The sequence below is a fragment of the Saccostrea echinata genome, unplaced genomic scaffold, assembly GCF_033153115.1.
Source record: "Saccostrea echinata isolate AGI-Se365-2 ecotype Australia unplaced genomic scaffold, CSIRO_AGI_Sech_v1 ptg000001l, whole genome shotgun sequence".
Lineage (NCBI taxonomy): Eukaryota > Metazoa > Mollusca > Bivalvia > Ostreida > Ostreidae > Saccostrea > Saccostrea echinata.
The window spans coordinates 34,905,536-34,929,761 of NW_026889750.1; the positions used below are offsets into that span (position 1 = coordinate 34,905,536).

A 24,226-nucleotide genomic window follows, 5' to 3' on the forward strand; every position below is an offset into this window, starting at 1 on the left:
TGATATTTTTTAGTGTTGCCTTTTGGGCAATTAGCGAATAATATTTAAAAAAAAAAACAGCAAGAAATATTCATTAACTTGACAGAAAAACGACGTATGCCATCCGAACGGAACAGCATACAATCGTAAAATTATATTTTATATGTTTTGAAACGATCTCAGAGGCAAACGAATTATTCAAACATCTTGGAAGTTTTGAAAGATAATTAGTTTATTGATTTGGCATTGCTACATACTATTTTTGAACTGCGTGTACAGTCTGAGGGACACCACCCCATGGAAAACTATTGATATATGATGTCCCTAAATTTAACGCAACATCAGATTGGACTGTGCAGCCGTCGGTAGTATGTATGATTACGACGCTCGTATTTTATCAAATATTGTTTAAATTTTAACAATTTACACATTCATGGTATATTTGTAAATATTATTTACACTCTCAGCAGTGTTTGCATATTAAATAACAAATGCCATTTTCAAAATCCCCATATTCCTGAAATTATCAGGAGACTTGCTTATACATGTACATGTACGCAGGCTGAGTCGTGAGGCTTGCGTACATTATAACGTTCCTTAATCGTTCGTATTGCTTTAATTTTTATACATATACTAATTTATGGTCTATATCAAAATAATATCGTTCACATTTGGAAGTGTGGTCATTATTAAAAGTCAGCGTAGCACAGTGGTAAAAGCGTTTACTCTGGAGTCGAGGAGTAGTTGATCAAAGTTGATGGTTACATCGTGGGTTCGAATCCCACTGTTTGACGTGGAGACGGGTCCTTCGGATAAGACCGTAAATTCCGAGTTCCCGTGTCGTAGTAAGTGCTGGCTCGAGAAAGATCAAGACCGTTTGTGCCGAAAACACGTCTAAACTTGAAGCACTCCACCGAAAAGCGGTCAAACATTCTTGAAGAGACAATAAAAACGAACAATCATAATTAAAAATTATAATACTCATCACAAACTTTATAGGCAAGCCTCAAATATGTTTTGTAAATTGAGTGGAGTATTTTATGTATTTTTGGATCTATCTAGTTCTTGTGTTCACCTCGAGGATTGATTGATTGCATGTCGTTTTACGTCCCATTCGAGAATTTTTCACTCATATAGAAACGTCACTATATACCAGAAAATTTGACCTTTACTCGGCACTCAGGGCCATTGAGCAGTGAGGGATCTTTATCGTGCCAACCCCTGTCGTGACACGGGGCCTCGGTTTTTAAGGTCTCATTCGAAGGACCCGCAACTTTCACTTCAAAGTGCCGAGCGCATGGCGAAGGAACAGTTGCTACCCATTTTTTATCGACTTAGGTCAGTCGCCGTGTCGAACTCACAACCTCTCGATCACGGAGCGAGCGCTTTACCGACTGAGCTATGTAGCAATCTTTCTAAAAGACGAATTCATAGGACTAATTTAGAAAACCGACAAATCCGAATACTTATATTTAAGAAGGCCTTAAATAAATATCAATCATCTTATTTCATGATTCTAGTAAAGATAAGTTTGAAAACAAGACAAAAGTTAACCAACTTATTGAACAAAATATTGTTTTTACTTAGAATGTAGGAAATTTTGAGAAAAGTATACACACAGTCTGTTTTTATTTTGCTGTTTTCATTGTATTTAATACTAAATGCTCGTTTTGCAATATTAAAGAAAGATCGAATGTGTGGTTAATATGAAACATTTAACGTCATATTTTGGCTCTTTTTTGCTCTGAGCAGAATTTATCATTTTATTCAGCTTGGCACTATGTTGATTTGCAGTTCGCGGTAATAGTAATAATTATTATGTTTACTTTAAAAAGAAATTGACAATTATTGACACTTTGAAGACACTAAGAAAGTTATGATAAATATGGTCTCCGTTGGACATTGACTGAATCTGACTAAATTTCGATCCGAGAAGATTATCATGTACAATATAATTGAAGGTATTACCTCCACCAGAGAAATTCACAATTAAATCATTTTGTAAGAAAGACAGAAAAAATACAGACATATCGAGAGAGAGAGAGAGAGAGAGAGAGAAAAGAGAGAGAGAGAAACTATACCCCCAATTTAACACCAGAACCTAATTAATTTTTGAATAGGAAGAGAATAGGAATATTTACCTTAAATAAACATTTTTCCTAACCTCCTGCTATCTTCCAGAAGGGACAACTCTGTTAACATCTAACTAGATTTGGCACTATCCTTTATAAATATTGTCATCGACAAGGAAGTTAATTAGGCCATCTATTGTGGTATCGACTTTTATCTAACCTTTCAAGGTTTTGTCCAATAACGTTTTAAAAGAAGTCAGATTTCTTCAAGATAACGGTCTCTAAGTGTGCATATACCTGTTTTCAAGGTCATTTGTTAAATTATCAATAATTACTAACATGCATATTTTCAAATATTTAAACAAAAGCCATTCTTACATCTTTGTCAAATAAGTTCATTTTAGCACAGCACGAACGGTCATATTTTTAGCTAGATGTGCTCTTTGTATATTTGTTCTATGTAAATTGTAGGTGTGCATTAATTTTTTCAATCAAGTAAATGCAAATTATTATTTTTTTGTTTAATGTCGCCGTTGTTTTATCTGCTTACTTTATTAGCTGAATTTTTTTTTATTTACTAGTCTGTGGTGTGTTTTTAAAGGGTTGTCCAATCTTTTTTGCCAATTTTTCTATTCATATCTGTATTTTTCATTATATTACCGTTCACGGTAGCTCAGTCGGTTGAGCGATCGCTTCGTGATCGGGAGGTCGTGAGTTCGAATCTCGGGCGCGACTGACCTAAGTCGATAAGAAATGGGTAGCAATTGTTCCTTTGCCATGCGATCGGCACTTTGAAGTGAAAGTTGCGGGCCCTTCGCATGAGACCTTAAAAACCGAGGCCCCGTGTCACGGTAGGAGTTGGCAGGATAAAGATCCCTCACTGCTCATTAAACCTGAGTGCCGAGTAAAAGTCAAGAATTAATTGAAACCCTTCACCGGTATATGGTGACGTCTCTATTTGAGTGAAAAAGTCTCTAATGGGACGTAAAACGACATGCAATCAATCAAACAATCATTATTATATTAATATCGTTATAATAAGGGATATATTAAAATACGGGCATGTGTAACTTTTGTACATTTTCGGTTAATTTGTTTGGTAATGAGTAATGAGTTGATGGTTACGTCGTGGGTTCGAATACCACTGCAGGACCTGGACGTGCAGGACGTATTGTAATAAATTCCCATTTACGACAATTAGTTTTATTTCATATTTTGAATTAAAAAACAAAATAAAAAAAAAAAAAAAAAAAAAAAAAAAAAAAAAAAAAAACATAAAAACAAAAAAAAACAGCAGACTCATGGAAGGAGATAATAAATTGTATTGAGGAGAGTCAAAGACGATGGAATAATTGATATTTATGTCTTCTAATGCTAGGCAAGCTCACCGCAACTAGTTTTTGCTAAATTTGTACAAATCAAATAAATTACATTATAGAGATGAATTAAAGTAATTAATACCATCTCTGTTAATCTTTTGTTACTAGAGTATTTTTCCGGAATTAACAATTTCAGAATTTTTGTTACTACCTGTAACTTGATCTAATCACGTGATCATTGTTTATCTCCAGGCCATGCATTATTTTGACCCACCTCATCCCCTGCAAACACTCCACGCTTTAGTCAGTTGTAACAATCTAACTTTGTTTTACGTTCAAACATTTTGTCATATATGCTTGTTACCTGAATTTAGCATATTAGGACTTCTTAGCTCCTGATCTTTCGCTTGGCGAAATTTACATTCCGGTAGAATGATCAAGAAATCAACTCAACTAACTTTCAAAGAGTTATCACAGAGAAAACAAAATTAATAGAAATGGAAATATATTAATATCATTATATGGGGTATATTTATTTAAATACGAACATGTGTAACTTCTGTACGTATTTGGTTAATTTGTTTTGTGTTGTAATAAATGCCCATTTTTGACAATTAGTTTTATGTTTTTTTTTTTTTTTTTTAAATTGCAAAAAAAGGATCAAAAGTAGACAATGATAATAATTGCAAAAAAATAATATCTCGCAAAAATATATTTGAAAAAAAAAAACAACTCTTATATTAGACCTAGAAAAAAATCGTCCGATGAACAATAAGATTAAAGGGCAAACATGTAACAAAAAATTAAAGGTTTAATTTTTTTCCGAAATGTTATATTCATTTTATTGACTAGTTGTATGTCAAATGGCACTTATCAGTGTAAAAGTATCTTTTACATAAATAAAAACGTAATTTTATTCCTGACTCTAACAATTCTTATTTGTCTTCTTCTATTCCTCAACTCAAATCATTGTCTTCCTCTTAGAAATACATATTCTAATTCTTTTTATGCGTGTATAAATCCTGAAAGTGAAGTCTGAAACACATATCATATTTCAAATTTATTTACATTTATCTATGAAAATAGAATATTGACAAAAATATTTTTTGATTGTTACATTATTTAAAGGTCTGTGTAAATTATACATTCACAGTAGTGAGATTATTTACTATTACATATAATATTTTACTTTATGTATTATAAAATTTAGTGTCATCCTAGATTTAAAATTATAATCAATCATTGGGATAATATAAATGCATTCATTCACTCAATTTATTCCTATTCAACATACTCTTTCAAGAATAAAGATTTTTTTAATAGCCCATAGACAATTTCTTTTGTTGTCGATTTTGAAATACGCAGTTCAAAACCAATACATACATATATATAGCAATAACATTAGAAAACGACAAAATCACGTATCAATAACATGAACCTTTTAAAGAGACGTAGTCCAATAAATGGTACGGAAATCGTGTCCTAGCTTTAAGGTTCATACACTGTATATCAATAATTATATAACAAATTTGAGAATATTGGAAAATTTCTGTCAAATTTTAAAATTTACATGCTCCTTTACCTGCTTAAGAAATTGGCTTAAATTGTTAAGTGACCGTATCGTTTTGTTTTGTTTTGTTTTGTTTTTTTTTGGGGGGGGGGGTCAAATCAGTACATCTTTAATGCTACATTTACATACATACAGTAGTCAAATTTCGGACAGTCTGAATATTATCAAGTTAGCAAAATTTATCTACAAATGTGAAATACATCAGTTAGCGGTCCGTGTATTTTTTTCTGCTATGCCTGTGACGTTAATTTATACACTCACAAACAAAGAGCTACATTTCATTCTTTATAGACTAGCCTGGAACATAGAGCAGAGGAAAGTCGGAATGAAATCTGTATATTCGTCAAGCAAATTTTCCTGTGCAACGTTCCTAGAATTCCTTCGCTACCAGGATCCCATGCAATAATGGCGAATATAACAGTCTCTCAGTTTTGTAAAGGTTTTATTTATTCAGGGAGCTTTAAAGAATAAAAAAAGTTGCATCTACTCTATGATATATAGCTATGCGACTTACAGTTATAAGTCATGTGACGTCAGTTTGTCTCGTGCAGTTTGAAGTTCAAAGATGCAAGTGTGACTTAACTGTGTGAATCTGCGCTCATCCAAACGATCACATCGTAAACATATTATTTATACCTGTATTAAAACATATAAGGAAAAAAAAGTACATTAAATATTGTATTATTAATATGTATGAAATTGTACATTTCATTGATGGAAAAGCCGCTGCTTAAGAAATTTATATGAGTGACTTGCTTATATCGGCGTTCACTGATTGATATACGACCTTGGTTTTTGTAAGAAATAAAGAAAATGATAAAAATAATATTCAGTGGAAGTAAATATTTTTTGGTTGATAAGGAAAATCTATGCAATTTATCAATACAATTTTTTTTAATTTCCGAACATGATAAAAAAAAAAACCCTTGACATTCTATGCTTTTGCATTTCATCACGTTTATCCAGATCAGGTATCATCCAAACAATTTTCGATACTTCCGAATTATTTTCCACTGGTAAAAATCACGTAGGTATAAAGAACTCCTTTTAAATCTCTTTCTTTTCTTCAGGGGGACAGTGAAATTCTTTGCATTCTTTCATCTTCAACTTCAAATTAATTCTGCGAAGATTATATATATATATATATATATATATATATATATATATATATATATATATATATATATATATATATATATATATATATATATATATATATAAAATAAAAATCCAAAAAATCACAAAATATTTTCTGCAAGCGCTTTCGCCATGTTAGGCTCTTCAGGCAGTTATACAAATGTCAGGTAGGTTACCTGGTAACGTCCAAAAGCAAAAGTTCATTGTGACGTCATAATAGATCAAGGTAGCGTAAAGTTGCCGTATTAGATAATGTACAAATATTGCATTAACTTGAACACATAATATGCATAAAATCTTACAATATGTTATATAATAATGTATCATTTTCGATTAAGCTTTGGTTTAAAGAGTTTGATAAAGTAGTCCTCTTTTGCCAAACGTAGATTTTCATTTTCATTGGGAAGTTTATAAAAAGGGAAAATCTTAAATATTCCTTAGCCGCATTTTGCAAAATGTTCACAACATGGTGTATTACGCACACTAGGGTCTTTAATTTGTTGCTTGTGTACACGAACCCGGGCATTTAGTTTCCCCGTTTGTCCAATATAGAATTCTTTGCATGTCGGTCAGATTGCACAGTAGATAACGTTTTCGGATTTACAGTTCATTGGTGAATTGGTTCTAATTTCCATTCCTGATTTAAGTTGGATTCTATTTCCCTCTTCTAAATATGTACACGTTCCGCATCTTGGATCTCCGCATTTTTTAATGGTTGGAATTTCCTCCTGTGTAGTAAAACGGGCCTTGGTTAACAATTTTTTAAGATTGGGTGCCTGTCGTCGACTATTGATAATATCATTTGGTTGTATTAAACTTTTCATATTTTCCGATTGTTCTAAAATTGGGTAGAATCTTTTAGCGTAGTAGAAGATTCTACCCAATTTTAGAACAATCGGAAAATATGAAAAGTTTAATACAACCAAATGATATTATCAATAGTCGACGACAGGCACCCAATCTTAAAAAATTGTTAACCAAGGCCCGTTTTACTACACAGGAGGAAATTCCAACCATTAAAAAATGCGGAGATCCAAGATGCGGAACGTGTACATATTTAGAAGAGGGAAATAGAATCCAACTTAAATCAGGAATGGAAATTAGAACCAATTCACCAATGAACTGTAAATCCGAAAACGTTATCTACTGTGCAATCTGACCGACATGCAAAGAATTCTATATTGGACAAACGGGGAAACTAAATGCCCGGGTTCGTGTACACAAGCAACAAATTAAAGACCCTAGTGTGCGTAATACACCATGTTGTGAACATTTTGCAAAATGCGGCTAAGGAATATTTAAGATTTTCCCTTTTTATAAACTTCCCAATGAAAATGAAAATCTACGTTTGGCAAAAGAGGACTACTTTATCAAACTCTTTAAACCAAAGCTTAATCGAAAATGATACATTATTATATAACATATTGTAAGATTTTATGCATATTATGTGTTCAAGTTAATGCAATATTTGTACATTATCTAATACGGCAACTTTACGCTACCTTGATCTATTATGACGTCACAATGAACTTTTGCTTTTGGACGTTACCAGGTAACCTACCTGACATTTGTATAACTGCCTGAAGAGCCTAACATGGCGAAAGCGCTTGCAGAAAATATTTTGTGATTTTTTGGATTTTTATTTTATATATATATATATATATATATATATATATATATATATATATATATATATATATATATATATATATATATATATATATATATATATATCTTCTCGCTATAATTGTTTTCTACATACTTACATGTATGCAGCAGTAACCAAAATTTTGGAAAATATTATTTTCATGACAGAACATTGCTTATTCAAAGAATATTCATTGTTTTAAAAAAAAATACACTGCATCTTCAATTCATTTTAGGTTTTCAATAACATATCATGTAATTACATATACTTGAAATTTGGTAAATTAATTACCTTTGCCTGATAAATTTCATTCGTTTGAAGTCATCCTTTCACAAGTTTTACGGTCGACACAATGACCTTGTCAGCACAAACAACCTATCATTAAGTCAAATGCTGACTAATGTTTTTCATACTAATTGTAAGGCCATTACTTATACACTGAAGTGTCTACGGATTTTTCCGGGTTTTTTTTTTTCGGTAAGGACAAGGAGCATACGGCGGGTGTGACCGGTCGGCAGGGGATGCTCACTCCATGGCACCTGATTCCACCTCTAAATTTTGAGGTCCGTGTTTGCTCCGCTTCAAATTTTTACTGTTTCATTGGACCTTCGAGATTCAATACTGTTCATTATCTTCATATTTCATTTATAAAAGTCAGCCTTTTAATTGTTCACTGTACATTGTTTTAACATAAATCTCCCAGTCAATATTTTGCATATATCATACTGAAGGCTCGTGTATGTTGATTAAATTCAGATTTCAACTGCTTTCATCGATTTGCTTTGCATCTCAATCATTTAACATGCCATATCTGGTAGAGAATTGACTGCGTATTTTGTTATACGTAATCCTGTTCCAGATTCGGTCAATATTTAGATATGTCAAATCAACACTTAGAGAATGTAAGCTAAATTTGCATTAAACATTACATTGCTGCTTACCACTTAAGGAAACTTTATGCCCTCTCAACTTTAATTAGTCTCATTTAAAGCCGTCATTTCGTACGTCTATGGTCGATACAATGACATTGTCAGCAAATACAATTTATCATTAAGTAAAATGCTGACACACGTTTTCATACTAATTGTGAGGCCATAATTTAAATACTGAACTGTCGACGGATTTTTCCGTTATTTCCCGATCATGACAAGGAGCACACGGCGGGTGTGACCTATCGGCAGGGGATGCTCACTCCTCCATGGCATCTGATCCCACCTTCGATGTTTTAGGGGTCCGTGTTTGCTCTGCTTCAAACTTTGTATTGTTTAATGGACTTTTGGTCGAATACTGTTCGTTATCTCCATATATTTCACTCTTACCGGAAGACCCTACTAAGAATGGGTCATTATTTTCTTCTTGCTAAAATACACAATTTGAAATAATAATAAAGAAATGAATTAACGATATTTAAAAGCAAATTATTATTATTGACTGGGGAAAATTCGCCAGTTTATAGAGAAAGTCATATATCACCTTTCTTGGTAAAATGGCTGTTTATTAATTAATTGGTAATTGGTACTTGGACTTTAAAACTCCCAGCTGCTTCATGTAAATAAATCAAAGGTAGCTAAGGTTCAAGATATGATGTCCTTATCATAAAATTCTGGGAAGGAAATGGCACCTCATGGCAAGTGATCCCATCTCTGATGTTTTAAGAGGTCATTAATGCTCTGCTCCCAATTTGTATTGCTTCAATAGACTTTAGAGCTTGATTACTGTTCGTTGATATGTCATGCTAAAAGCTGTGGATATTGATTATTAAATTATATAACGAATACAATACATTTGTTTATGCGTACTCAAACATTAAGGAATAAATATAGTGTATTTAAACATAATTGCTAAGTATTCAAAAAGGAACAATGTTTAAAGGAACAATCCTGACAGGGGATATTTTCCTTAAACCTTTAACAATCTATTTAAAAAACTCCACTTGAAAAAAATTGTATATAAGTGTGAAGTAAGTCGCATTCTCCTAATTCACACATCTTTTCCATTTACATTTTATATATTTAAAAAAAAAATATTATCAAGATTTAAATTTTTTAATTAGTACATGACATACATCTAAAAATACAGTATTAATATATATATGATTTCTTTTTTCTTCATTTTCTGTGTGAAAACTTGCTTTGCTGTAAAATATCTAATGTGCGCCAGCAGAGGATCGTTCACCTGTTGAAAATGTATCGTAAATAAAACAAGCTAATTCAGAGAATTTTTGTCCCATGCTTATAAGGGAAAAAGAAGAACATCCATAGATCTAGGGGGTAGGGTGGGGATGCGGGGTCAGACACCCCCCCCCCCCCCAGATTTGCAGAATCATTAAATGTATGCATGTATACTGAAGCAAAATTGATAAAAAAAAAATGTCAATATGGATATAAAGATTTGATTGCTTATTCTTTAATAAGTGTATAGAAGATTCTTTTTATACAGAATATTTATCACACTGTAATAGTGATTTTATGAGCAGTTTGTACACGCGAGACTTCATAACTTCTTTATTTGATATGTTGAATACTATCATTTAGTAAATCGATAAAAAAGCATTTCAAAAAATTCAGGGATCGTCTGGGATTTAAACCAGGGATCTCTCATATGCTAAGCAAGAATTTTTTTTTATCTTTTATTTGCTAAGCAAGAATCATACCCCTAGACCAACGAGAAGCTTGTTTGTCATGCAAATTAATGCAAACATTAGGTCACATATAGTATTTATGTTCACGTTCGATATTGTCAAAATTATACACAACACATGGTGTCTAATAACAGTTCTAATAGACGTAATTAGAATATAAAGTCCGCCGACAACATATATAATATGTATAACTCTGCACATGCTCCTGTTCTAAAAAGAGTGCCACGCCACTTTTAATACAATGAAAACAAACGGGTGGGACACTTTGAAAGGGGCGAGAGAGGCCATAGGGAGTTAAGGTATAAAATTGCATTACTAAAGCTCACAAGCTTTTTGAGATATCGCCCGGAAACGAAAGTGTTCAAACAGACCGAATTTATGACCTTGACCATTTGACCTCAAAATCAGTAACGTTCTTCTTTAGGCCATAGGGAGTCGCTATATAAAATATCATTGCAAAAGCTCAAAGGCTTCTCAAGAAATCATGCGGGAAACGAATTTCAAAGTGTAACAGACGGACAGAAATACAGACGGACGAACGGATAGACTGAAATTGATATTCCCCACTTTCAGTGAAAGCGGGGTTGGGGGACAAAAAACAAACAATGCAGGAGATTTTTTTTTTATTTTGATAATAGTAAGAAAACAGACACTACGAACTAATCGATAGAAAAGGGTGAATAACATAAGCAAAGTTTTAGTTTGTTTGTTTCTGGGAACATTTTCAATCGTATAAAATTTCCCAATTAGATTTCAATTGAAAGAGATATTGAAAAAATAGAAATATAACTCTTTAGTATGGAAGAGAAGAATTTTTTTTGTGCTATGTATCTTAAATTGTTCATAATTTATCCAAATAAACACAGAATCAAAAAAGTCAGCAAACGTATCAAGTAATCTTTGATAAACGTATACAAAGCAGCTGACATTTTTCAGAAAGTTTAAAAAGATATATACTGCATGTGCAAATCAAATTCATAAACGATTTAATTAAACTGTATTTTCTCTTGGTCATTTAAAGATGTCCTTATACAGAAATGTAAGCAAAAGTAAACGATTTAAGATTACATTAGATAAACACTGTCATTACTATTTAAGAAAGAAACTAGTACTAAATCTTTGTAGAATAAAGTCTTATTATCTTAAATACTAAATTTATCACACTTTATTATTTACAAATTCAGATTCTTAGCATCCTGGAAATAACAAAGGGAACAATATCGTTGCAAGATATAACAAGGAAAGTTGTTGAAGATACACATTTAGTTTTTCAAAATAATTTCCAAAAATTCTCACCAGCAAGTAAGCAAATATGTTTTACGTCAATTCGTTATTTTATCATAAAATTATATTATCTGAGTAAGTAACTACAATTTTCCCATAAAAATGTATATTTATAAAGGATTATAATCAAATATTAAAATTTTCTGCTAAAATCATTTCACTACAATTCAATGTCAAAAATACATAAATGATAAATAAATATCAAGCTTATTATTTTCTATACTAAAAGGCCAAAACAATCATTACTTCGATAAGGAAAGAACTTATTCTTACTTCTTTCTAACAATAATGCTTTCTAACAATGTTAAGGTCCAACACACAAGTGATGGAAGTATGTATTGAAACAATTCTTTAAAAGACCGCTCTTTACATATGAAGTTTTCTTCTTGTTACTAAAGGTAACAAATTTCTCTGCTCTTTATTACAGTTAATAAATTTCTATGCTGTAAATTACACCCATGTAAGAAATATAACGATTAAAGTCATTTATTTAATGCAAAAATACAGATATGATTAGTCAGTAGTGCGAAATGTTTAGTTATCGCAATTTAATCATTAAAACTTATTAAACAAAATCGCCAAAATGAAATTAAACTAACACTAAGTTAACTAGTAATATACTATCCACATGCGTGCATGGTGAAATATATGGAGATAACGAACAGTATTCAAGCTCAAAGGTCCATTATACAATACAAAATAGGAGCAGAGCAAACATTAGAGGTGGGATCAGGTACCATGAAGGAGTGAGCATCCCCTGCCGACCGGTCACACCCGCCGTGTGCTCCTTGTCATGATCGGGAAATAACGGAAAAATCCGTCGACAATTCAGTGTGTAATGGTTTAATTCTTCATCCTGATGTTTGGTCTCTGGATGCGAAACTATGAAACAAATACAAAAATGTTCAATACTCATACGGAATGATGAAAAAAGCTATTAATTTGAAGTAAAGTGTTAATGTTAATATTCACAATAACATGAATATCGTTTGTCAATAATGAAAGGTTTTTTTCTCTGTTTAAGAAAGATTAAAACAGAAATTTCTTAATCAAAGAATGTTTGTAAAGTACCTGTTCTGATGGTTTTAAAATGTCATACATTGGATTATGGTTAAAACTTGGATTCCTATAGTCTGCAAATTTGCAAACAAATTATCAATGCATTTCATATTAAAATTAATGCTCCTATGCGAATAAAATGAATCTCTATAATCTATTATGACACAGGTTTAATTTATTATTCAAAATTTCTTAAAAATTGTTGTTAAATCAAATACTTTGAACAAGACATTTCTTTACTTCATCAATATTTCTACATACCATCATAAATTCCTCCAGTAGAACCAATCGTGCAATACTCGTCGCTAAATCCATCCGTCCTAGCTCTTGGTAAATCATAATCATTATGTAAAACGTGACTGAAATAAAACCAATAATATGTTAAAGATGTGACATAAATGGGTGCAAATATTACCGGTTGAGAGCTTTTTGTTTGTTTGTTTATTGTTTAACGTCCCTCTCGAGAATTTTTCACTCATATGGAGGCGCCACCACTTGCCGGTGGAGAGCTGCAAATTTTGACCTATACTCTGCACACAGAGCCATTGAACAGTGAGGGATCTTTTTCGTGCCAGCACCTACTGCGACACGGGACCTCGGTTTATACGGTCTCATCCGAAGGACCGGTCTCCACGTCCCACAGTGGGACTCCCGGTAGAGAGCAAGGAATATTATAAATGATATCACTTGTTACCCAAAATAACATTTATCGAATGTAAATAAATGTATCTGTTGATTTGGTCAGTCAACATTTATTAAATATTTTCATATCAGATTCACATAACGCGGAGCTACAACTATGTCCTTGAAATAGTTCTGTTTTTTGCCAGCTAAAAAGATCTTAGCTTTGTCCTTCTGACTATGGAAAAGGTCCAAGGACACTCTGGGGTAATAAGCAATATCTATCTATCAAAGATAAAAAAGATATCCCTATAGGGGATGCTTACCATTTCAAGTGACCTGATCCCACCTCTGATGTTTTAGAGGTCCTTGATTGCTCTGATTTAAATTTGTAGTGTTTAATGGACTTTTGAGCTTGATTACGGTTCGCTATCTTCATATTTAATTTGAGCTTGTCTAAATGGCTAGGGTTGTTAAAGTCATACCAACTTAGAGTCATGCGATCTTTTGAGGAAAGTATGATTTTGATGATTTTCGATTACAAAGAAATAATACATATACGAATACAAAGACCGTAAAATAAAATATAAGTAAACACGGTGTTTTCAGTTTATATAATGAAAAAATATTTTCAAAGTAATTGTTCTTATTACTGAAATGGTGAATACAAAATGTAATTAATCCTAGCATTTTTTAAGCATCTAGAATACGTACAAAACGAAGGCGGAATATTAAGCCTTCCATGTTTAATTATTTCTTCTTTTTTGTTTTTGTTTTATTTTTTTGCTACTACCTTTGAATATCCCCGGAATCCTTCTTCGACTTCCTTTGGTGGCACACACATATTATGAGCAGAACAATCATTGTAATCAATAATGGAACACAGACTCCAACAAGAATGATGTAAATTGTCCAATCTGAAACAGAATTCGTAATTAAAGTGGACATTTTGTCAAACTTTGGCAAATTATGCGTAAAATAAAATATATTCCTTCTTAATCACAAAAATCAGTCCATAAAATTGATACTTAACCTTTTTGGACAGCTGGGATAATCCTAAAACAAAAAAGAGTTTGGTCTTAGAGGGGGATACGTAAATTTATGAAATAAACGAGAAAATTGCTTCCTAAAATGCTACACAGAAAATTCAAAATTATCTCAGACCATGATAAAAATACACATACACACAAACAACTACTCCGGAGTTGTCCGTACAGATCTCTCCACTAGTACAATACTCTTTTTGATCGAAAATTGTACAAGGACTGGATTCTGAATTAATATCTAAAAATAAAAGTATGAAATTGAAAAAAACACTCCTGCGTTAGACATGATTTATTCCATGATTTTCAAATAAAAGTAATAATAAATTAGGACAAGCATTGATATCAATCCATTATTTTAGCAAAAGCTTGTGACTCATTCAAATAAAGAAGCATTTAGCTGTTTCTTACGTTTATCATCTGTTCCATTCGAGTGCTTTAATACTATATCCTTCACTACCACGCTTTTGTTATAAAATGTCAGATTTGCTTCATTTCTTGCAAGATTCATCAGTCCATTAGCAATATCCTTTTTTACTGTCTTTGAAACAGTGTTATTTGCAATGATTTCGTGATCAGCTATTATGCTTCCAAACCTTTATAAAACAAAATAATTTGGCTATGTCTTTCACAAATGCAAATAATATTTTGTAATAAAGAGTACAAATTATCTAACAAGTACTTGCTAAATTACTTATAAGATAGGACGACACATTCCTAATATATCTGATTTTTTTTTATCTCTTTCAGACACACAATAAATATTTATAATTATTATAATCTTGTGCTTTCTAATATGTTTTCAAAATCTCCAACTCCTTAAAATTATAAAAAGCAAATTTTGTGGTATCAGCAATGCAAATTATTTCAACAGATTATATAGAATGTTCCATTCTCTAGTATCTTACACAGAGGCTTGGTAATGTAACTTTTTGTGAGAAAATTGTTAAAGTAGCAATATTCCAATCACTTGTTCTTGAGGGAAATACAGTATATAAATCAATGAGGAACGTGTCCACTGACGTTAAGAAAATTACCTACCGAATGGACAATACGAAAACTTTTTTGAATCCTTGAATACTTCTTTTGTAGAAATCTTCGAGCTAGTTTTTAATTAAAAAGTTCATAGCATATTAATTTGATTAAACCTCTGCAAAAAGACTAATTCTTTAATGCTAGCTTAAGCTGCTATTGAACATTTTCAGAATCTCAGACATCTGACACTGTACTTTGGACAGCAGAGTGCAAGCAAAACACGACTGCGGGGACGTATTGAGAAATGTTTTCAAACCAACTCTCTTCACTCTCTGATATGTATTTAAAATGAATAAGTTTTAAACAATATACATCAGATTCATAGAGATTAAAAATATTTCGATATGGCGCATTACAAACAAATCACCACAGGAATTTGGCTTAATTTACATGTATCTATACATGATGTGCAATGGCGGATCCAGAAGGGTGGGGCTAGGGGGGGGGGGCACATCCCCCTTACTTTAATTTGATTAAAAATAAAACATATAAATCAGCATTATAAAAAAGAAGGGGCGAGAGAGAGAGATTGTATATACATGTTATTGGAATTTTAGAATTTATCAGGCAATAATAAGACCTAATAATAGATTTACCTCATTCATTATTATGAGGTTCAAAAATATCGATTTCTCTCGAGCGAACTTGAATTAAGAAAATAAGTGATTGCTAAAATCATCACTTCATACACATCAGCTCGGTTAAGATAATATAACAAGAGGCCCATAGACACAACGCTTATCTGAGTAACTTTGGCTCTGCTGTTCTTCACTAGAGGATGCTTTGTACAAACTTTGGTTAAAATGTGCCCATTGGTTCTTGAGAAGAAGTTGAAAATGTGAAAAGTTTACAGACGGAGGGACGGACAGACGGACGGACGACGGACAACAGGTGATCAGAAAAACTCAAGGTCAGGTGAGCTAAAAACTAACCATTTCATTTTGTTTATAATAAATCCGATATATAAAACAGAATTTTTAAGAAATAGTTTCCATTTAGTGCATTGTAGCAGTTGTGGTTTTATTCTTCAAGAAAAGGACATTAACATCTGCTAGGCTATAAAATTTTCCCACTACCGAATGCATATGGAAGCCTCAAGGTGGCCCCAGATATTGAATATCCTGCCTAATTCGCAACACACTTTGGCAGGCTATTTCTATGAAAATGTAAGATTAAGTTCTTATATTCTAAAGGGAACGTGGTTTTGTTTGTTTATTTGTTTATTGTTTAACGTTCCTCTCGAGGATTTTTCACTCATATGGAGACGCCACTACTTGCAGGTGGAAAGCTACAAATTTTGACCTATACTCGGCACTCATGGCCATTGAGCAGTGAGGGATCTTTTTCGTTCCAGCACCTACTGCGACATGGGACCTCGGTTTATACGGTCTCATCCGAAGGACCGGTCTCCACGTCCCACAGTGGGATTCGAACCCGCGACGTAAGGCTCAACTCCTTACTATGCAACTCTAAAGCGAACGCTCTATTTTCTCCGCAACCTCCCCTTTCAAAAATATCTGGATCTGACCTGATATATCGAGTACGAGAAAAGTTAATTGTAGGTGATATGTTATACACGTTCAAGACACGGGTAATGTCATAGTATGTCCAAGGTGATTTTCCCCCGGAAGCGGAAGGTATTTTTTGTTTAAATAAATTTTGTATCTCTACAAACAATTCCTTAAACAATATATATCTAATCACAAAAATATTTTTTCTTGACTAACGCAACTGCTCTGTCAAACAGAATTTTATTCATTTTTATTTAAAGATCATGCGCTCAGCAAGATATCTACATAAAGTTTTTAGTTCTTCAAGATCCCTCGATCCTTTCTATCTGTGGTTGGGAAAACAATCTATCAGGAAAAAGGAGCTAAGTTAGGAAAAGTGTGGGGAGCCCTCTCATATAGGAGGATGTATACACATGTACAGAATAAAATACTTTAAATCATACAAATACGAATGTGATAATATATTCCTATTATTCAAATTACTTTTTGATACATTCCCGCACGTGAAAAGTCCGCAGTCCGAAGTCAGCTGTTAGGTGTCTAAGATTCCAAAAATGTTCAGCACAATAAAACCTTATGTCCTTCTTTTACTATTATCGGTATTCAATTTGCTGCATGAATAAACAAATGACAAGAAAATTGTTTGGCTTTTATAGAACACCTTGATTATTTAAACGTACTATACTTAACTATACTTGGTCACCGTGTTTCAAAATTTAGATTGAATTAATAAATAAATTACATATCAGATATGATCATCTGCCTCAAATCGTAATATCATTTTTGCTCAAAACGGAGCCATTGTTTGGAGCAAGGATACGCAGAGTCTGACACATTTGTTTCATATTTGGATATTTTACTTGAAAAGACGTTAATGGTAATCTAACAACCAAGCTTTATGATAAACGTGATGACTTTAACTTATGCAGCAATATACCTTCATCTCTCTATGTACAATTTCTAAATCGAGGTAAATTATTGACAAACAAGTCGATGAAACAAGAATATCAGCAGTCTTGTTTAAATCATCATTTCGTAAGTTCTATGGTCGATACAATGACCTTGTCAGCAAATACAATTTATCTTGGAGTCAAATGCTGACTGACGTTTTCATACTAATTGTTAGGCCATCATTTACACACTGAATTGTCGACGGATTTTTCCGTTATTTCCCGATCATGACAAGGAGCACACGGCGGGTGTAACCGATAGGCAGGGGATGCTCACTCCTCCATGGCACCTGATCCCACCTCTGATGTTTTGGAGGTCCGTGTTTTCTCTCCTCCTATTTTGTATTGTTTAATGGACTTTTGAGCTTGAATACTGTTCGTTATTTCCATATATTTCATAAATAAAGCAGCAGTTATTCAAATAAATGAACTTCCAAGAAAAGAAAAACAGTCGACACTCAAACAATATATAAGCTCTCTTATGTTTTGCCCAGTACAAATTATGAGATCAATTAAATACATAAAAATAATATTTTTAAGAAAATCAGAATGATTTAATATGAAAGTAGCTTTGTATACCTTTTCTTGAACATGTATCATCCATCCGTCAAAGTTCGTTAAGACCTCTTCTTTATCGTATTCGACTTCAAATGCAATTTCTACTTTCACTTTCGTTTCCCCGTCACCTGTTAGTTTATTTGTTCGTTTTGTTAACGCGTTAATGATGATCTGTTTGTTTGGATTTTTTGTCAATTGTATCATAAAATATAAATATATATAATTCATAATCTTGATGGGAAGAGTAAAACAATCGAACGTCTAAGATTAAAATGAAATAGATGTTGGGCAGTAGTGATTGATTATTTTTACCTGTAAGGCTCCATGAGGTTTTTGTTGTAACTTGATTATCGGACGATAATTTGGTTATGATGAAGAGGGAGGGGTGATCAATCGAACGGAATTGACCAAGTCAATAGTTTGGATAAATTATCCGCCAAGAATAAAAAATAAGGATTGTGTGTAAAAGTTAAGTAGAGATTTTAAAGTGAAAATACAAAATAGAGGATTGGAGGGCAGAACTATAAATGTGTAAAATTCAAATCAAAATTAAAGGTCATTGATGCAAATTTCGAGCAAATATATTACAAAGAATTTAGAAGCTCGAACGGAGGGTATAATTACTCCTCATTAGCACCTGATCCAACATCTGATATTTTTAGGGGTCCATATTTGCTTTGATCCCAATTTGTATTGTTTCAATGGACTTCTGAGCTTGATTATCATGCGGTTGGAATATGCACATCGTCTTATTAGTGGCCGAGACAAATGGAGTCTTTTTTTGATGCATTGATACAGAAAAGATATGTTTGAATACTTGCACGTTTATATAGGTTGGGTAAAACAGGGTAGCTCCTAATAACATGAAAAACGATCCAGAGGCCAAAGAAAATATTAAATTGTTCAGTCTGAAGTGTAATCTTTGCCATCATAATAAAAAGAAATACTGCTTAACTATTCCTGGTGTATTAATTAACTTTGGTTACATGTACCTTGATCAATCACAAATTGTAAGAGTGGTGTATAATCTCTCACTTGCAACTTGCATAAGCAAATATCCCGGGTTTTGGTCGAGTATCTTCAACTATCACATACCCAAAAGCTAACGATGTTTAATGGTATAAAGGTCTGAGTTTGAGAAGAAGTTTACCCGGTTATGATAATAGGGATATTTGTTTTTGAGTTTTTGCTATACTATACAGTCTAATGATTTTGGACCTTTATGTGACCGTTATTTATTGCAGTATTTTTCTTGGTTTCAGTACGGTTTCTTGAAACCAGATTTTTTGTACCTGTCGGACACAAATGTTTAAAAATTTCGCTAAAAATGCAATAATATTGAAACTTACTTTCATTCAATGGTGGCAAAGGAGCTATTTGAAAGAAAATAAAAGGTTTTAGTAAAGATTTTAAAAAGATGTAAAGTTAAGTTACACTGATCATAAAACCAAAGACTACGATTCGAGTACTCACCATTGCAGTCAGTTATATTCAATCCACCGTAAAGGCATTCACAGATAGCGGATCCTTCAGAGTTGAAACAAACCTGATTTAAGGTTTCGTTACAAACAATAATTTTTTCTTCGCACTCATTTACATCTTGTGAACAATCCTGACCCATCCACCCATTTTTACACAGACACGACCCATTCACGTGATTACAGATACCCGTATTGTTACGAAAACATGTGCAGACTCCGGAGCATTGAACACCAAAAGTAAAATCCTCACAAACTGTAATAATTTAATTAAGCTGTCAGGAGAACTTATTACCGATTGCAATTTTTATGAAAGGGTGTTAAGCTACTTCGTTATCTTAAGATTTGGAACGAATACATACACAAACTGTCATGTAGCAATCTTCATATGTACTTAATTTCTTTAATTAAGCAATGGAAACTCTTCGGGAGAATAAATTACTACTGAGTGGAATATTTTATGACTATTCTCTCTTAAAGTAACATGATAATTTAAAGATTTTTTTTCTTGCTGATCATTATGTTATTATTTAGGGGGGGGGGGGGGGGAGGGGGGGGTGTTGTTAATATGATTAATCTAATTTTCTTTCGTGGAAATGGACGATACGTATTAGAGAAGTTTCGTGGAAGTGAACGATACGTATTAGAGAAATATATCAAATGACTCAGCAAAATACTTGCAAATGTTTCCAATGATTTACCTGTCAGTATCTCAAATTATCAAGTTATCAAAAGTATGATGAACGTCACGCTATAAGACATTTTATTGTTAGTTATGAAAGAATAATATTCATATTGCAAAAAACACAAGTTTACGGGTGCTCATGAGCGTTTGAATTATGTTTTTGTGTTTTACTGCTTTTTAATATTGAACGATTGGAACCGAGGTGGAATTAACGTACCTGTGCAGCCTTCTCCATTTCCTTGAAATCCTTCCAAACATGTACAATTATATCCGCCATCTGTATCAAGACAGGTAGCATTACCTGCGCAGTTGTGAATACCTTCGTCGCATTCATCGATATCTAAAATCAGATTTTGTCGAAAACGTTTCTGAAAAACGTTGCCGGTTTTAATATGCTTTTGACTCCTAAACAGTTGATGATATATTTAAATCAAGCATAGGATCACTCTCGTTTTAGTATGTCATGATAATATTTTAAATCATCAAAGAAGGATAGAGAAAAGGAACTTACTATGACATGAAAAAGTTGATACGTTTAAGGAATAGCCGTCATTGCATGAACAATCAAAGCCTCCGGGCGAATTAGAGCAGTTGTGACATTTATACGCAAGACATTCGTCAATATCTGAGCAGTTACTAGAATCGACCAATTCGTATCCAACATGACAGGTACAGTTATAACCTCCATTAGTGTTTGTGCAGTTGTGAGCACATGGAGATTGGACTTCACACTCATTGATGTCTATACATTATATAAAAAGATAACATTTTCATATACATTTTGTCTGTTAAAATAATTCATTTCAATTAATTATTAGTAAAAAAGATTTTATGGAGAGGACTTGTTCCTTTGTTTTCAGAAAATGATTTGAGCAGTGCTATTTTAATCAGTAAAATGGTCTGTCTGGAATAAGTTGACAGAAAAACATCATTTTTTCCCAAACAAGTTTATCATCTAATAATATGTTTGATTACGTAAGTAGATGCATACTCCTATTACAAAAAGAACGGCTTTTCAAACATTATTTTCATATTTTTATGTGCAAACGTAATTGATAATTTAAACAGAAAAAGATCTTTACCTATACAAGCGTTGTTTGATTTCTCATATCCAGCCCTACATTTACACATGTAAGATCCGATTGTGTTGATACAGTCTTCGTTGGTGTCCACACAAGGACTACTACTACTGTTACATTCATCGATATCATTGTCACACAACACTCCCTCCCAACCCTGTTTACAGACACACCCAGTAACATGATCACATCCGTCAGATCCTATGCCACATTTACAGTCTTTTAAGCAATCTTCTCCATACCTTCCTTCTACACAGACTATGTGAAAAAATTGAAGGGGAAAAGTTATTAAAGTCTCGAAAGAAACTGTTATATACAGATTCAAAATTTAAAATTTTGCTATATAGGTGAAAGTGAGAATTTGACCCACCTTTACAGGACCTTCCATCGTTTTGCAGTACGTATCCAGTACTACATCCACATTCAAAGGAACCCTGGATATTGGTACAATTATGCTCACATATTGAAGAAGGTAGTCTACACTCATTAATATCTACAATACAACTGCTGCAGTTTGTCTTTGTTATCTTGTAAAAGTTCAAGAAAGTATGCATATTAAAAATCACTGGCTAACGAAATGAAAAGGAGTCAAATCTGAATAAATTAATATATATATAGTTGGATATCAGATATTTGATTTGACAGCACACAATATTTTATTAACAAGAAATGCTTGGAAACATTTATGCCCCACAGCGCATCTTCCCCACCCACCCAACCCCACGCCGTATCAATGTGGAATTTTTTTTTTAAATCTTGATAATATGTTGACGGTGCGACCTTAGGGCGAGCACAGATATTTATTCAGGTTTAATTTAGATCGGGCTCGTTCGTCAAACTGCACTTGATATTTGGTGCGTCTAGACTCTGACGTCACATGACGTCGTATTTAATAAGTTGCATTACCAAACCGAAGCCTGAACATTGTTGACTTTAATGAAGAACGTTTTATTTACTATTTGTCTGCAATATATCCATTAAATCAAGGAGAGTTTATTTTTTTTGTTAGTTAAACTGTTGTTGTTTTTCTTGCGAGAACGTAGCTTAAACAAGCGATGCATAATGGGTCCAAAAGTTACTGCGGAAAAAAAATTCGTTTGGATCAATGTGTAAGTCCGAATTTTCTCTTCGCCCAGGCGTTGTCGTTAGAGCTCGCATAGCGAGCGGCGCTTCGAGCCGCTCGCTGCGCTCGCTATAATCACAGCATGCTTAAAAACATGTCATTTTCTTCTTACATACATTGATAAGGGGTATTCACAATAAATTATATTTATATAAGATAAATCATTACAAGTGGGGCCCTGCTAAGTTTGTTCGAGAAACGAATACTCACAATATGCATATGTTTATATTTCAAATGAGTGGCTTTTACAGTCAGTAGTAAATACCTATGCAGGTGCTGTTGTCTTGATCAAGTTTGAATCCAGATTCACAGAAACAGACTCCTTTAAATGATTTATCCGCTTCCTCTTTCACTGCACAGCCGTAGCTACAGTTCAATTCCGGAAAGAGCTTACACATATCTACAACTAGATTGAGACAATTGGTTTATGGATATGGACATCCAAAGTTATATTGTTATACTACTACTTCTTCATTTTTTTTTCAATTTTTGTTACACTATAGGACTGAAGGTCACCTGGGTATCACGAGTTTCTCAGGTTATGTCAAATTTGGGCCCACTTGGAACTGGTCTGGAATTTTTTGACAGTTCCTTTACAGTTTGATGTGGACTCTGTAATGATTATCATATTAATGCAGCTTGCTTCCCAGATGTTCATAAGTAAACAAGGAGCACTAAATTCCATTTATGGCATATTTAGCTCTACCCTAAAACTGTTCCCTAGTTAATGTGTAATTAACTCTCAGTTTACCAATTTACCCAACTGTGGACCTGAAATATCGAAATGTGGCAATGACAATTTTAATTTGGTAGAGAGTTAATTGTTTGTCATAATCACGTAAACAGTCTACCAGTTGACCATGAGTATTAAGAAGATTTTCAAAGTTATCTTAATTTCAACACATGACCAACTTAGGCCAAGTTGGGGCCTGAACTCTGAACCGAAGGGCCGGGGGCATCAATTTTATTATTTTGGTAGAGTGTTCAGTACTCAGTATAATCATGTAAACAGTTTGCCTGATACATGTCTATGAGTAATGAAGAACTTTCCAAACTTGTGATGTATTTTTCAGTACACACATGTATGAATGACTGAGCCACACCTAAACCTTCAATTAAAGACAAGTTTGTCTTCAATCATATAAATTTTGTAAAGGACTGTGTTCATTTTACTCACAAACAGTTTGTTTGCTGGATGTCAAGGACTACAAAATATTTCATTTTTAAACAGTGTCAGTGTTTTCAATATATCACCAAATAAGCCCAATACTGCAGTCTGAAAGCTGAAACCAAAAGACATGAATTTTTCTTTGTAATCCAAAAATCAGTAAGCCCACTAACTTCTTTTAGAAAAGATATTCTAAGAAGATCTAATGTACATACATTTTCAATTCGTAACGAACTAAGCCCACCATGGTCCTAAACCATGAGCCC

The 24,226-nt window shown here is 33.0% G+C and overlaps 1 protein-coding gene across 1 annotated transcript in view; it reads right to left on the minus strand.

The window, feature by feature from the left end:
• Positions 1 to 11,664: 11,664 nt before the first annotated feature.
• LOC133190606 (mucin-like protein) overlaps positions 11,665 to 24,226 on the minus strand; it is a 33,753-nt gene continuing 21,191 nt past the window's right edge. Inside the window, exons 24-39 of the mRNA XM_061326299.1 lie at positions 23,058 to 23,198; positions 22,040 to 22,162; positions 21,673 to 21,927; positions 21,102 to 21,332; positions 20,808 to 20,930; positions 19,901 to 20,161; positions 19,777 to 19,800; positions 18,449 to 18,555; positions 15,415 to 15,476; positions 14,785 to 14,969; positions 14,515 to 14,614; positions 14,364 to 14,386; positions 14,124 to 14,247; positions 12,971 to 13,035; positions 12,722 to 12,783; positions 11,665 to 12,532 (exon numbers count right to left, since the gene is read on the minus strand). Coding sequence (XP_061182283.1) covers positions 12,494 to 12,532; positions 12,722 to 12,783; positions 12,971 to 13,035; positions 14,124 to 14,247; positions 14,364 to 14,386; positions 14,515 to 14,614; positions 14,785 to 14,969; positions 15,415 to 15,476; positions 18,449 to 18,555; positions 19,777 to 19,800; positions 19,901 to 20,161; positions 20,808 to 20,930; positions 21,102 to 21,332; positions 21,673 to 21,927; positions 22,040 to 22,162; positions 23,058 to 23,198 — 1,925 coding nt within the window. The 3' untranslated portion in view covers positions 11,665 to 12,493. The remainder of the gene's footprint in view (positions 12,533 to 12,721; positions 12,784 to 12,970; positions 13,036 to 14,123; positions 14,248 to 14,363; positions 14,387 to 14,514; positions 14,615 to 14,784; positions 14,970 to 15,414; positions 15,477 to 18,448; positions 18,556 to 19,776; positions 19,801 to 19,900; positions 20,162 to 20,807; positions 20,931 to 21,101; positions 21,333 to 21,672; positions 21,928 to 22,039; positions 22,163 to 23,057; positions 23,199 to 24,226) is intronic.